The sequence below is a fragment of the Chelonia mydas genome, chromosome 25 (assembly GCF_015237465.2).
Source record: "Chelonia mydas isolate rCheMyd1 chromosome 25, rCheMyd1.pri.v2, whole genome shotgun sequence".
Lineage (NCBI taxonomy): Eukaryota > Metazoa > Chordata > Testudines > Cheloniidae > Chelonia > Chelonia mydas.
The window spans coordinates 947187-963712 of NC_057858.1; the positions used below are offsets into that span (position 1 = coordinate 947187).

A 16526-nucleotide genomic window follows, 5' to 3' on the forward strand; every position below is an offset into this window, starting at 1 on the left:
AGTCTTGCTGCTTCTACCTAGCTAAAGTTTCCAAGATTCAGACTTTTCTTTCTGTCCAGACCATCAAGGCTCTTGTTCAGGCATTTTCATCTGCCTTGACTACTAGTCTCTTCTCTGGCCATGAAACCAGCCACATCATTCTATTCAAGTCTATTCAAAATGCTGCTACTGGGTTCACCTTCCTGATACATCACCTCCCTCTGTGCCTCTCTACAGGCTCCACCTCCTCCACCACTTCAAACAGAATCTTTGCTTTTTGAGACTCTTCACCATTTAGTCCCACCCTTTCCTTCAGATCTATTGACTTATCAAGCTGTTGACTTTGCCATCACTGGCATGGTGAAGGTGATCTTCATAACTTGCCTGTCTGCTCCTCCCTCCAGCATCTACCAACTCTCTTACACTGTTCCCCATACATGGCCCGGGGGGGGGGCGGGGGAGGAGGAGAGGGACTCACACACACACACACACACTCTCTCTCTCTCTCTCTCTCTCTCCCCCCCCAACACAAGTGGTAAAGCTGCCAATTTTTCCTGCAAGTTGCTCCTTAACCTGTCTACTTCTGTTGTGCTTCAGAATCACTGTCAGCTAGCATTGGTTAAGCAAGAGATGAGCTGAGACTTCAGTTTTTTTGCTAATTTGTTGTTCCTGTTATTCCACCCAGTTTGTATTCTCCACTGTCGTGTCCTGTCTGACATCTAGGCTGTAAGTTCTTTATTTTCCGTCTGTACAGTACTTGCATGATGTGTCTTTGATCCTTGATTGGGGTTCCTAGGTCCTGCTGTAGTACAGATAATTAACAATCATGTTGTAAAAGGGGCAAAGAGTCCTGTGGCACCTTATAGACTAAGAGACGTATTGGAGCATAAGCTTTTGTGGGTGAATACCCACTTCATCGGATGCTGACGAACTGGGTAGTCACCCACGAAAGCTTATGCTCCAATACGTCTGTTAGTCTATAAGGTGCCACAGGACCCTTTGCCCCTTTTACAGATCCAGACTAACACGGCTACCCCTCTGATGCTTGACAATCATGTTGTAGGTTCCCTGAAAGCCTTGGTGATAGCTGTTTAGTTTCATACAGTGTAAAGCTAGAAGGACCATTAGACAACCTAGTCTGGCCTTCTCTAAATCATAGGCCATTAAATTTCACCCAGTTGCTCGTATTCTTAGCCCTAAAACTTCAGTTAGTCTAAAATATTCATGACTCAGATTAAACACTGAAGAGAACAGGAGACACCAAGGTTTCCACCAATGCCTGAGGTCCCTGCAACGGCCAGGTGATGATGTCAGATGATCCCAGCAGGTAAACTATGCCCCATGCTGCAGAGGAAGTTGAAACCCTCCAAGGTCCCTGCCAGTCTGAACTGAGGGCAGTTTTTTTTCCTAACCCCAAATCTGGCCATCAGTATGGCCCTGAGCATAACACACCAGCCATTCTTCTAAGAAAGAGGAAAGTGTCCTACCTGAAAGCACCGATCCATCCCATTCAGTGTCCCCTCTCAAGTTGTGGACAGTCTCTGGTGTTTCAGAGGGAAGTGTGTATGTGTGGGAGTGGGGGACAGAAGAACTATTTTGCTGACTCAGATTTGAGCCCCTGTGGAGGCAAGATTAGGTTTAATCTTTGCTGTGCTTTGTCTGAGCACCTCTCTGCTGGTGCTCTTCATCACAGTGCCCATTAAATGGAAGTGCATTTGAGGATGGGAGTTTGGCACTAGACCCGTGGTCACTGGCATGTGGCACAATAGTCTCTGGGGCACATGGAGCATCAATTCACAAGGAGTCATCACTGGTCAGTCCTGCAACATGTAAAATTTATAACGCGTTCAGTCTTAGATGATTCACCCAGTGAGGCTAGTAATGAAGAAACACTGCTTGGAGGCATTGCCTCATTGAGTTTGTCATTTATTTGAAATCCTACTAAAATGGAGTAACAGCAACTCCCCGCCCCCCAGTTTCATTAGGGAGAACCTCTGCCCTGTGAGACATTTTGGTATTTATCCTTTGTAGGATTTCTTATTCATCTGTTGGTGATTCTAACCTGGCCCTTGCAGTTGCCCTTTAAGGCAGAGACTGTCCTTAATGTTTTCATTATTTGGGGAATGTCAGTCACTTGGCTAGTTAATTCTCCCCTCTCCAAAAATACTCCAGAATAAACTAGGATATCAGCTTTATCAGCATTGTGACTGGCACTTAACTGGAGGTGTCCGTGTCCGCTATTGTTGTTGCTGGAGGGTAGTAATTTGTTGGCTTTCACTGACTTGGTGTGTTCACATTTCTCTATTGGAAGGATTTACTACTCAGATCTATCTTTTGAGAGGTGTCAGAATATCATTCTGTATCACAAGATCCAGCTGGTCTTTAATCATGCAGCTGTATCGCACTTGGCTCAGCAAGATGAGACGCACGTGATCCCAAGCACCACAGGTTGGGCAGACACAGATTGTTTTCATCATTGAGCACCAGTTTTACCTGTACTCTGAGTACATGATCAGGTGACAGCAAACTTTTAGTGTATGACATTGTCAATGGGGAATGCAGTTACAGTGATCTACTCATCTCAAAATAGCCTATATTGTAGTCATCAGAATAATGACATTAGGATTTCCCTGCCTCGTGCTGACCGGTATCACATCTTCTCCAAGACTGGACCTCCAAATCCAACAAGTCATGAGAAATTACAGATTATATCTGGGATGGAGAGCTCTAGCAGAGGGGATTCTTGGCCCAGAGTACTTGCTTATTGTTGGCTCAATGAGCATTTTATTATTGCTTTGAAGATAGGGAGTGTCCTGAATTCCTCAAAGTTGGAGTTAATTTGAATTGCTCTCCAGCTCACCAATATTGTTAGCATTCAGAGAAGTCTGGTGTTTGTGTTACCTCTGTGTGGCTGGGGAAGCCAACTTTGATGTGTTTGCCATCAGTGTTCTTCACATTAAAAACTCTCTAACAGAATCAGAGGTTGTGAGGACTCCATGTTCCAGCAGTCCCAGGGTGGCCCAGATATGATATATGATATGATTCCAGCAGCCCCATGCTAATCCTGGTAGGGATTTAGACTCAACCTGGCTTTTACCAAGATGAGTCTCTCAGCCAGGGTCTTGCATTCCATCCCAGTCAAACAGCCTGCTCCCAGGTGACAGGGTCCAAGACTTGAAACACCCTGGTGAGGTAGGGTGAAAAACCATTGATTATAGCAATGGTTTGTGAATCTGCTTTGAGCCTCTGTTATCTAATGATCTTAGGGTTTGTTGCACGGGCAGTTATTTTCTGGGAAATATTGATTTTAAACCTCACAAAAGTCAAGCATTAGGTCTTCATAATTGGACCAACCTGGTGCCAAATACTTGCTAAGATAAGATGGTGCATTTAAACTCTCATAAATACTTCCCTTAAGCATTGTCTACATGAGTAAATTTACTGGTATAACTATACCAGTATAATTCTAGCACTGTAGCTGTGCTGATATAACATAACCCCCTGTGTGGACACACTTGTTTTGAATGTGGAGTGCTTTTATTTGGTTTAGCTTTGTCTCTTGGGAAGTAATTTAAGCTAAGTTTCGACTCTTGGTAAGACAGTTGACTACTGTTATCAAAAAATGTGTTCTTTGAGTAGTTGTCCCTATGGGTGCTCCCCTCCAGCTGTGTGCGCACACCCGTGCGCTTTTGATCACAGGTTTTTAATAGCAGTGTTCAGGTGGTCTGTTCCTGTGCTGCGATCAAAGAGTGTATATGGGAGAATGGACACATGCGATCACTCTAGTTCCTTCCTAACTGTCTGCAGCTAATGATGGAGTGTTGTGGTGTCTGTTAGCTTTGAGTTCATCTAGCTTGCTTGTCTTTATCTTTTATTCTATTTTATTGTATGTATTCCCTGCACACGTTGGGTGCTTTTGGGTGGTTTCCCCATTTTGTTTTTGCAGTTGGGACCCCCTTTCTCCCCCCGAGACCTTGGCCTCTCTTTGTCTGTCGCCTTTTTTAGGGGAGCATGCCCAAAACTCCAGACTTCAAACCCTGCCAGACCTTTAATAAGTCTTTTTCCCCTCAGTGACGAACATTCCAGCTGCCTCTACTGTCTCGGAGAGTCTCGCGTTCCATCTGAGTGCAAGGTCTGCACTGGCTTTAAGAGCAGATCTAGGAAGCTGAAAGAAGACAGGCTCAAGTTACTGCTCATGGAACATTCCTTGAGACCTGCTACTGCTTCAGGGCCCGAATACCTTCTTCTCACTCCCCACACCTAGTACATTGGCCTCAGACAATCTGGGTGCTCCAGCAACTTCTGTGGTTCCAGCTTCAATAAGCAGAGACCTGTGGATAGCTTCAGAGACCCTGACATCTTTTAAAAAAAACAAAACAAAGCAAAACACACACCCCCCAAGGTCCTCCAGTAGAGAGCCTAAGAAGAGGGAGAAGTTGCCCCAGAAGTTGGGAAGCAAGGAAACCTAGTGTCCGGGTACTTATACTATCGAGGCTCCTATCCCCTCCAGTGCCTACCTCTCCATACCAGCAAAAAAGATGTCCAGTATTTCACGCACCCAGAAATCTCTCAGTAAGCAGCCCAGCTTGGCACTGATGCTGGTCTTCCAGACACAGAAACTCCTTGAGGAAGCCAGCTTCATCGCTGACCCTGGCCCCCACCTCTATGGGCCATGGGCATAAAGAAAATACAGATCATAGAATCATAGAATATCAGGGTTGGAAGGGACCTCAGAAGGTCATCTAGTCCAACCCCCTGCTCGAAGCAGGACCAAGTCCCAGTTAAATCATCCCAGCCAGGCCTTTGTCAAGCCTGACCTTAAAAACCTCTAAGTAAGGAGATTCTACCACCTCCCTAGGTAACGCATTCCAGTGTTTCACCACCCTCTTAGTGAAAAAGTTTTTCCTAATATCCAATCTAAACCTCCCCCACTGCAACTTGAGACCATTACTCCCTGCATTACCATCCCTGGTATCTTCAGCTGCATTGCAGCCAGCCACTCAGTGCCCTTCTTTGCCAGTGCTGACTAGATTCCTTGTGCAAGAGACCTTGCAAGTGTCTGAAGAATCTGACTGCCCTCTACTGAGAGGTACCGAGAGGGATCTTCTGCTGGTACCGTCTCACCCTCTGATGACAACATAGCTACTGGGAACGACGCTTCTAGCAACTTGCCCCACGCTCGCACATGCTAGAAACTGTACGATCCCTTCTGGGACTTGGAGATCTCTGTCCAAGGTTCCACTGTCTTTCCACTTGACACCCTCTTCCCTCGCCCCTCCTGAGATGTCTATGTCTGGTTAAGACATCTCTCAGGATCAGAATTATGAAGGCACAATGATCAGGTTGGGTTCCAGGAGATGGTGGGAATGGCAGCCAAGGTGGTGAAGCTCCTTCCATCTTCTTCTGACACTCAAACAGTGTCACGGTAGCCAGCTTTCCCTCCCCACCCTTCGCCAAGGTTTTCTTTTTGAGGACCCTGAAAGAGAACTCTCATTAATTTGTGAATAAATTAGGCGTAATTTCCAACCAAATTTTGGTTCATTGATTTCTGGTTTCACGCTTCTTCATGAGGCATGACTTTAACAGTCCTTGAATTTTAATAGTAGGCCTTTTTGTTTAGACTAATTTAATCTTTGTCTTCATTTTTCACCTTTTCCCACCAATGTGTGTTCTAGGTTATTCTGACATTTTGTGGACTTTCACTTTTCACACTTGCTCACAATTAGAGTAAATTTCTAGGCCCAGTTATTGCAACAGCACCCATAGGAACACTTGCTCAAAGGAGAAGGCTAAGTTACTTACTTTTATGGCAATTAGAGTTCATAGAATCATAGAATATCAGGGTTGGAAGGGACCGCAGGAGGTCATCTAGTCCAAGCCCCTGTTCAAAGCAGGACCAATCCCCAATTTTTGCCCCAGATCCCTAAATGGCCCCCTCAAGGATTGAACTCACAACCCTGGGTTTAGCAGGCCAATGCTCAAACCACTGAGCTATCCCTCCCCCCATTCTTTGAGATGTTTGTTCCTATGGGTGCTCCACTACCTGCCCTCCTTCCCCTCTACTTCAGAGTCTTTGCCTCTGGCTGGATTTTGTGGTTTGAGAAGAAACTGGAGTGGCATTGGTTCCTTCCTCCCCTATGTGCCCTCAGATCAGAGCATAAAAATGTATAGGGTGCAGGTGCAGACCAAAAATCTCTGTTTGAAAGTGCATGGGTGCATGCGCATCTGGGGTGGAGCACTCAGAGGGACAAAATCTCTCTAAGAACTCCAGTTATTGTATAAGTAAGTAACCTCTCCTTTCATAGATGTCTAATTGCATCTCTCCATGGTATGAGCCATTATGTGTGGTACTGGGAGACTCCTGCTAGTCATAGGGTCTGCTCATTGCTTGCACTATCCGGAGTAGAGAATCTTTTGGCCATGGTCAAAGATGGAGATGACCGTGTGCTTTTATGTATGTTCTTCAAGCCACATCAGCTTGGCCTCAGTTTCTAGGATGAGTTCCTTATCAGACTATCAATACAATGGTGATTGCTTTTCATTTGAGAAGATTCATTTTCTTCCATCATCTGGTGGTTTTGTTTCTTTAAGGATGTCCTAGATTTCAGAAGCCTGACACTAATACTCCCACAGGGCACGCATTTTATCTTAGCAATTGCCTTGCAATTGGTGTAGCTGTATGCACTTTTTACATAGACATGAGTAGGAGATCTCTTGAGCTACCTACTTGCCAAGGCTTTGTCTAGACTAGAATAAAAGGTGTGATGTTAAAGGGTGTTTGCTACAATGTGCTAACAATTTTGAAAAGTAGTATAGATAAGGCACGCTGCATACTAAGCTGCTAGAGTTAAAGCCTAAAAGAGAGCCTAAGCTGCAGCTTGACCAGTTTAGCAAGTGTTAAAGTATTCACTGCCTTTCCTACACCAGACTTTTCAAAAGTGTTGATTCTAATATGTTAGAATATTAAGCAAACATACCTTCCAATCCTAGTCTAGGTGGGACGCAACAGAGGAAATCCTGTATGTGGTATCTTTAAAGAAGTAGATATTACTCTTCTATTGCCAGCCTTGGCATTTCCTAACTTTTGAGTGCTTGACTTTTGACATCTTTTCCAGTTTGAAATTCACGTTGATATATTCATAGCTTTTAAGGCTGGAAGTGACTATTGTGACCAATCAACTGTAACCTCCCAGAACACAGGCCATAGAACTTCCATTAAGTAATTTTTGTTTGAACTAGAGCATATCTTTTAGAAAAAACCTCCAATCTTGACTTAAAAAATCAGTGATGGATAATCCACCACGACCCTTGGTAAATTGTTCCAGTGGTTAATTACTCTCACTGTTAAATGTACACCTTATTTCCAGTCTGAATTTTTGTAGCTTCTACTTCCAGCCATTGGCTCGTGTTAGACCTTTCTCTGTTAGATCGAAGAGCCCATTATCAAATATTTGTTCACCATGTAGGTACATATAGATTGTAATTAAGTCACCTCTTAGTCTTCTCTTTGTTAAGCCAAATAGATTGAGCTCCTGGAGTCTATCACTGTAAGGCATGTTTTTCAATCCTTTAATCATTCTTATGGCTCTTCTCTGAACCCTCTCCAATTTATCAACATCCTTCTTAAATTGTGGACACCAGAATTGTACACGGTATTCCAGCAGCAGTTGCACCAGAGCAAATACAGAGGTAAAATAACCTCTCTACTTCTGCTTGAGATTCCCATTTATGCGTCCAAGGATTGCATTAGCCGTTTTGGCCACAGTGTTGGACTGGGAGCTCCTGTTCAGCTGATTACCTACCATGACCCCCAAATCTTTTTCAGAGTCACTGCTTCCCAGGATTGAGGCCCCCATTGTGTAAGTATGGTCTACATTCTTTGTTCCTTGGTGTATACATTGACATTTAGCTGTATTAAAACACATATTGTTTGCTTGCGCCCAGTAGACCAAGTGATCCAGATTGCTCTGTATCAGTTACCTGTCCTCTTCATTATTTACCATTCACCCAATCTTTGTGTCATCTGCAAACTTTATCAGTGATGATTTTATATTTTCTTCCAGGTCATTGATAAAAATGTTAAACAGCTTAGGCCCAGGAACCGATCATAGCAGGACCCCACTAGAAACACACCCACTCAAGCCAGTTTCTTAATCTGTTTAATGTGTGCTTTGTTAGTTTTATGTTCTAGTTTTTTAATCAAAATGTCATTCAGTACCAAGTCAAATGCCTTTATAGAAGTCTAAGTATATACATAACACTATTACCTTTATCAACCAAATCTGTAATACCCTCACAAATATTGTTAGGATCTGTTTTCCATTAAACTTATGTTGATTGGCATTAATTATGTGTTACCCTTGTTTAATTCTTTATTTGAGTTCAGTATCAGCTGATCCATTATTATATTGAAGGGAGGGACTTTACAATGAGGGAAACTAACTTTCTTGTGTCTGTATGTGTGGTTTTTTCTTAGTAACTTTTTTCTTGACTACAGTAACAAAGAACAATGTCTTTATGCCATCAAGCTTCTGTGAACCTTCTGCAGGAAATTCTGACTCGGAACCAGGTGAGCTTCCTAATCTCTTTGCCTTTTTCAGCAAGTTGTTACGGTTTGCGCTTGTGATCTAGAGCGGACTAATTAACATTTTAAAATTAAGCCCTTAGATGAAAGAATGTAAATTAACTGCTAGAGCTCATCTCCCCTCATAAGCAGATTGTTCTTATCAGTCATTCATAGAGGGTTTGTTTTCTGGAGTTTGTAGATATAAACTGTTTGTTTTCAGTTCCCACTTTGCAATCCATCTGAACTTCAGGTGAAGTGGAATGTCATTGTTTTGTACAATGGAAGGTGGTATGATTCAGGTTTTGTATCTGTTACCTTACTAGCTTAATAGCTTGTTATGTCAGCTGTATACGGTTACAAATATAACGTAACCCACAAATCATGCAAACATTTCATTACTGAAAAGAGAATTTAATTTAGCCTTATGTGAATTTTTAAAATGTCTTTAGAAGATGGTTTTAATTTCACGCCTTTCTTTTCAGTGCATCAGACCACAGCCCCAGTTCTTTCCTCTCTTTGGAACAAGGGACTTTGCCCACTTTTGCAATAACTTACAGCATGTGCTATCTTTAGCACTTCCCCAGCTGTGAGTGGAAGTGTGTACACATGCACCCAAACGGTCTTTGTGGTCCAGCACCATTCGAAATCACTCCCAATGAAGATTCTCAGACAAACACTACATTAAGATAGAGTTAAAATTGTGGTTACAGATTAGTAATTTTGACTAAAGGTTGTATTTTTTCCTAAACTAAGACCTATAAATTCAGAGTTAATGTTACACTTGTAAGAAAACATTTTAAGGTATAGCACATGTAAAATCTTAACTCTGTCCTTTAGTGACACCATTCAATAACCATAAAATTATGATAATTTTTTAAGTGGGCATGGTCCTACATTAGATGTAACTTTTGTTGAATTAGATTTTGTCTTCCACCTTCATGGTGTCACTACAGGACATTCTTCAAATTTAGCCTATGCAGAAGATTTCAGTGAGTTTTAACTATACAAGAAATTTGAAGAGATAGTGTTACTCTGTTACTTGAACCATTTGAGATGAGACAAGGGCCTTAGGTGCTAAATTTCTTAAAGAACCCATTTTAAAATAATTAGTTTTGATTCATCCACTAACAAATTTACTTACAAATTCTTAGTAAACTTATTCTGTACTCACAGTAAGTATTGGAGAAGATCAGTGTATTCTTCATTCATAACAGAGAAGTTGAATCCCTGCTTTAAATACAAAACTGAATCTTAACGATGGAACCCTCACTAGCTCCTCCGTAATAAAGAGCAGAATGAAACTCCTTAACACTGGTACCCAACTCAAAAGCCTAGGGTGACTTTTACAACCTCCATAATACCCACTGCCCCGTTAGCCTTATTTCTGTGTTACTGTTTCTGTTGTACTTTCCTTCCCATTTGTCATTCACAGTTTGCAGAATGGTGAAGTGCAAAATCACAACAAATTGATCATCATAAACATCCATGCTGCCTTACCCCCAACCCCCGTTTTGCATTTCTTCCCCTCAGAACACATGCATTTGTATAATTCTCTATTTGAGGAGAACTAGATTCTTCTTTGAGTTAATCTATTACAAATTCTGCTTGTGGTGACCAGCAAAGGTTCTTGTCATCTCTGTTGTCAGGCACTGAGGGTCTGGAACTCAGGCCTGTGGAGTTGTCTGGTGGGAGATTTATGCACTGTGCTGCAGTCAGATGAAACTGCAGCTGATGCCCCACCACCAGGTGTTACACCCACTGACTAGCAGACGACTGCTGATTGGACACCACTGGGTATAAAGCTTCCTGTTCCTGTCCCACCACTTGTTCGAGCAACAACTCACAAGATCTATTGCTGCCTAGAACCCAGAGGTCAACTCCCTGCCTCTTTGCTTGGCTCGTACTCCTTGTTCCTGGCTCCTGCTATCTTGCCTTGCTCCTTGTTCCTTTTATCATGCCTAGTTCCACACTCTTGCTACCATGCCCTACTTCGAGTTCCTGTTTCCTTGCCCTGACCACTGCTGCTGACTCCTCCTTTGACCCTAGGTGTGACTTCTGACTCCAATTCTGACTTAATTCTTGACATGGCTCTAAATTTGACCCTTGGTTTGGCTTTGGACTCGGACTCTGGCTTTGATCTTCGGCATGACTCCCAGTTGCAGCCCTGACTCCACCCCTTGTTCTGACCATTAGGTCAGACTGTTCTGTCAGAGACTCTGACAGCTTGTTCAAATCCTCTTGGTCTCCTCCAGGACTCGCTGCTGAACCCTTGGACCAAGTATGGACACCTCCAAGGCACTTGCCCCACTGTTGCCCCAAGGGCCTGTGAGCCTGCAGGAGCAGATTGCACTTCTCTATAGGATGAAAACCAGAAACTGAGGGACCAAGCACTACAGCTACAGATGAGAAATCGCTCCTTGCAGGAGCAAGCTACAGCACTTGGAGCGGCTGTGCATACCCGCTTGTCTGCCCTTATGATGCCAGCTTGGTTGACCAGCCCCAGAGTCCCTCTGCTGGAAATATATAATGATGCCTATGATAAGTTTCATGGGTTCCTTACCTAGTGCAGACTTCTTTTTATGCTTCAGCCTGAGGAGAACGTCCCAATCAAGTAAATTGGGTCTAGTACTGAGCCTGCGTACTGGAATGGCTCTAGCATAGGTCTCTCCCCTTCTAGAACAGGATCACTCAATGTTGACCAATTGGGACTTATCTGTACAAGCGTTTGCTACTGTTTTTCAATGACCCTCACAAAGCCTGCATGGCAGAGTCTGCTGTATGAAAGCTTTGGCAAACACTGGAGTCAGCCCCTTTTGTCGCCAAGTTCTGATGTTTGGCCATAGATATTGCCTGGAACAAGGCCTCGCTCCTCCAGCATTGTCTTCGCGAAGAAACCGCAACTGGAACGTAAGAGGGTCCCACCTACCTTCTGCACTTACCTAAGGCTCAGTTCTCAAGCCCAAGCAGTCTCTGCCTCGTTTGAGCCCATTCACAGTAACACAGTACAGCCCCGCCTATTCCCTGGTGAGTGAGAGCATAGAAAACAGGAGACCCTCTGCTTGTATTGTGGAGGAGCAGGGCATGTGCTGAGGTCCCTTCCAACAGGGCATGTGCTGAGGTCCCTTATATTCTATGATTCTATGTAGTATCTCCACTGTTAAGTGTTGTGGAATGTTACTGTTCTTGGAGCTCCAATATCAGCTGCTCTAGCAGATAGTGCAGCATGTTAATTCAGAAGACCTTGATGTTACTCATAAAGAACGACCACAGGCTCGGTTCAGTGGTGAAGGCACTCAGCCAGGTTTATTGTTGCCAAAGCATGCTGTTAGCGCCCTGACTGTGGTTACAGGTGCACTAACACATGCATGACCGCGACAATGGTACCCGCTCAGTAAATGCACCAGGATGCTTCCATCTTGGCTGGACAAAGGTGTCCCTCCTATTACTTCCCCTTTTATACATTCCTCACATCCTTAGTTACTGCCCATATCCCTATACCTGTTCAAACAAAATGTCCCCATCTGTAATCCTGTCCTTATCTTACTTGGGGTCACTGTGTTCTTGTATCTTCTCCTAAGAATGGTTTATGATATTACTTGAGAGATCTAGGTGTTCCTGTAGCATCCTGTCAGGTCAGGAATGTGCTTACTTGCTGTTAGCTAATACCTGGTGCATTGCTATTTTGCCAAGGCCAGGCCTACTCTGGTTCACAGCCTTGGATCACACTGTTAGTTATACCTTGGGCTTTACCAAGTCCTACATCCACCTGCACTGTCAAAACCCCCGCTAACCTGACGACAGGAAAAGAATACCCCCACACCCAATCAGGGTCCCCAGCCTGTGTACCATGAGGGAGAAACCCTGAGACTGTTGAAATTCTTCATTTCCAGTTCTACGTATTCCCCTGAACCTGTGGATCCTGCAGGTCAAGCAGGTCTTCCCCATGGTATGGGCCTTGATCAGTTCAGGAGTGGGTGAGAATTATATGGATTTTTCCATGGCCCAGGTTCTCAATCTTCCAGTACAACCCAAGGTTATCCTGGATCTTGTAGAAACAGTAGATAGGTTACCTTTGGGATCTGGCCCAGTTATACAAGAAAGTAGTTTGGTCTTCTGTGGTGATAAAGTGATAGGCACCAAGGACATGGTAGACTAACACCTACTGGTCATTCATAGAGCTCTTAAGACCTTCGGTACCTTTGTCTCCTTCTACAACAGTTACTTCTGCCCAGGCAACCTGCTCCGTACTAACTGTTTCGGTAGTGCAAGAGTTTTGATTCTCTCAGGACCTACCAGTAATAGAGACACCTGACTCCTTTTTTGGCACTGACCCGTTCTTGGTACCAAGGACTTCTCGATCCCTGGAAGTTCACCTAGTGCTGACGGAGTCTCCACCTATCTTTATGGGTGTCCCACCCATGCCAAGTGATGATGATGATAAGGAAGATGATGTGGACTTCTCATCAGTTTCCCAGATTTCCATCCAGGGCTCTCCCTTCCATTATCAGGGGACCTTCTTTCCTAAAACCGACAAGGGAGTCCGAACATCCCCGTGAGAGACATCTTCATGGTCCATCCTGCAGGTATGAACGCTCCTGGGTGCCTTCACCCATGCTGTATGCAACACCTCATTGGCCATACTGGGACCCCTGGGCAGTTTATCACCGACAATTCTCCAGGACCACTAGTGTGTCTCACCAGGAGAAGGGCAGAGAATCCCCACTAGCCTCTTTCTTTAGGATGCCTGATCCACAGGACGAGACCTCTGAAGAGCAGGAAGTGATGATGGACAAGGAGGTCACTCCAACATGTAATATCTCTTCCTCATCCCCAGATGAAGTTGTTGTGCCTTCTCCACCATCCCTGGCTGATGACATCAAACAATTCCAAGACTTCACTAAAAGGATATCGGACTGCTTACAAATTCCACTTGAAGAGGTTATGGAGTCACTGCATAAGCTGCTCAGAATTCTGCGTACGTCATCTTCCTACATTGCACTACGTATTAGTGAGGCTCTTCTAGACCTTGCAATAATAATTTGGCATACCCCTGCCACAATACAGCCTACCTGTAAGAGGGTGGACAACAAATATGCTCCCTCTAACGACTTGGAATTTTTGTTTTCGAATCCCTCCCCCATCTCCCTTGTGGTCAACACTATTAACGAATGTGGAAGACAGCACCATGCTGAATTGATGCCTTATGGCAAAGGGCAAAAGCAGCGTTACTTATAGGGCTGTAAGTCATATTCTTCACTGACTACTCTACAATTTAGGATTCCCAACTACAAAGACCTCATGATGAAAAACAGCCATACTAACTATGTGAAGTTTAATTCCTTTACTGAATATCTTCCACCAGAGAAGGTGGAACAGTTTCAGGTGATCATTGCAGAGGGTCAGCTGATAGCCAGAACATCACTGCAGGACTCTCTGGATGCTGCTGATACAGCCGCTCGTGTCTCCATGGCAGTAGTCATGAGGTCAGACATAGTTCCCTTACCTCATCCAGCTCACTGTTTGTCAACTGATCACCTTATAGTCTGTCCCTCATCTTCTCTCTCAGGGCGGTGGTCAAAGTCTTCATCCCAGCCTTCGGGCTCTTTGAGAAACAGCCTGTTCTGAAGAAATAAGAAGAGTATTACATAGAAAAGTCCACACATAATACTTACCTGCAGAAGTGGATGACATTCAGCCACTGGTGTGATCTAAGACATCTTTCACCTGTGTCCACTCTGCTTTCAGAGATACTAGATTACATCCTAGAACTGCAAAAGACAGAGCTCTGAGCTCCATTAGAGTGCACTTGGCAGCTATTATGGCCTTTTTTTTTTTTTCTTTAAATAGTGGAACTACCCAAATATGAAGGGCATAACACAATACTGACTATCATGGACCAACTCACCAAATGGCCCATTTTGTACCATGCGTGTGTCTCCTGACTGTGGAAACTACTGCATGCCTTCTAATTACACACATGTTCTACCTCCATGGCCTCCCCAGCCATCTTACACTGGACTGTGGCTCCCAGTTTATATCCAGGTTTTTATTCCACTCCTAGATGTCAAGCCCCATGCATCCCAGTTGGACAGCCGGTCACAATGCGTCAACCAGGTGCTCAAACAGCTCGAACCTGTGCTGCTTCTGAGTCACTGTCAAAATAACTGGACTGCGTTACTTCTGCTTGTTGAATTCACTTAAAACAATGCAAAACATGTCTCAATCTGATCCAGTCCCTTCTAATGTGGTTTTAATCCATGCTTCTACTCCTCTTCTCCCCCATCCACAACAGTTCCTGTTGCCTCCAGTCTTGTACAGGCCATTCATGAAACTCAAGCCAAGCTAAAAGAGCACCTGTAAGCGGCAAAGGTGGCTTACAGATGCCATGCTGGCAAACACTGCCAAGAAGCCCTGCCTGTAGAAGTAGGCCAGAAAGTGTGGCTGCCCACAAAATACCTGAACGCCAGCCAACCTTTGCATAAATTGGAATAAGATGATCAATATGCTGGGCCTTTCCTCATGACTTGGTAGACCAATCTGGTGGCATTTGAATTACAGCTCCTTAGATCCTGCAAGATCCATCCAGTGTTCCATGTCTCCCTCCTGAATCCTTTTCTTGACCATCCTTTCCCCTGGTGGTGTGCAACACCTCCACTCCAGATTCAAGTTAGAGACCATTGAAAAGTACATAGTTTGCACAACACCCTGGATTCGCAAATGTCTGTACTATCTGATCTGGGAGGGCTTTGGGCCTGAAGAATGATCTTGGGAGCCAACTCATCACATGCATGCCTCTGCAAAAGTACAGGCCTTCCACAGGGACCATCCTGAGAAAGGCCAGTGGTATTAAATTCCACAGGTCTTCAACCCAGGCCTGCAGGGTTGGTAAAGCTTTTACTTAACCGCTGCGCCACTGCACTGCAGGGTCAGATGAGGGAAATTTGGGGAGGATAGCTCAGTGGTTTGAGCATTGGCCTGCTAAACCCAGGGTTGTGAGTTCAAACCTTGAGGGGGCCATTTAGGGATCTGGGGCTAAATAAATAAATTAAATTAAATTGGGGATTGGTCCTGCTTTGAGCAGGGGGTTGGACTAGATGACCTCCTGAGGTCCCTTCCAACCCTGATATTCTGTGATTCTATGAAATACAGCCTCGTATAGGCCTTGCTGGAGCCCTAGGCATAACTAACAGTATGAACCAAAGGCTGTAAACTAGAGTAGGCGTGGCCTTGGCAGAATAGAACACACTAGGTATTAGTTAACCAATTAAGCACGTTTTAAACCTGAGAGGATAGTACAAAAACAGGTTTTTAAGTAACTGTGTAAACACATTTTTAGGCAATGGTACAGAGACACACAGACCCCTTGTAAAATAAAAAGGAAATAATGGGATAATGGATGAGAATGTTTTGTTTAAACTAGCAGGTACAGAATAATAACGAAAAGCACATAAAATGCATAGGCATAGTTTGACTTCTATTTTGGGGGCGGGGCAAGAGGCTTAATACGTATAGGTCTAACTTCTAGATTTACTGATTTGTTAGCGGTAGTTAAATTACAGTGTACTTTAAATAATGAACGAAAACTGTATTTGTGATTTCATCACCCTTATTTTTTTATTTTAACTTAATTATTTGCCATGTTTACCCATTACCATTTAAAAATCAACATTTGCATAAAAACAAATTTTTGAATAAACAGAACTGAGCACTTTCATGTAACTGAATCATGTCTCCCTGGTTTCAAAGATACATAAACATTGTCTTAATATAAAAATGCTGTATTTATCTTTTATGTATAAGGAATTGTCTTTTTCCCTTTGGCTAGCTGTTCTCGGTTTTAGATAGGTCCATCAAATTATTTTTCTCTAAGTTAAAACAGAATAATATTTTACTCAAGTTAAAACTTTTAAAGGTCACAATCACTTTTCCATAGGTGTTTTGCATTTTCCTATAGAATCTAATAGAAAATGTTATCCCTGCG

At 43.7% G+C, this 16526-nt stretch overlaps 1 protein-coding gene across 15 annotated transcripts in view; it reads left to right on the forward strand.

Moving 5' to 3' along the window:
- The window catches only part of RANBP3 (RAN binding protein 3), a 177015-nt gene that overhangs the window by 78066 nt on the left and 82423 nt on the right, over window positions 1-16526 (forward strand). For all 15 annotated transcript variants that reach the window (XM_027822109.3, XM_043535664.1, XM_043535662.1 and 12 more), the window contains one exon: window positions 8477-8548. In XM_027822109.3, coding sequence (XP_027677910.1) covers window positions 8477-8548 — 72 coding nt within the window. The remainder of the gene's footprint in view (window positions 1-8476; window positions 8549-16526) is intronic.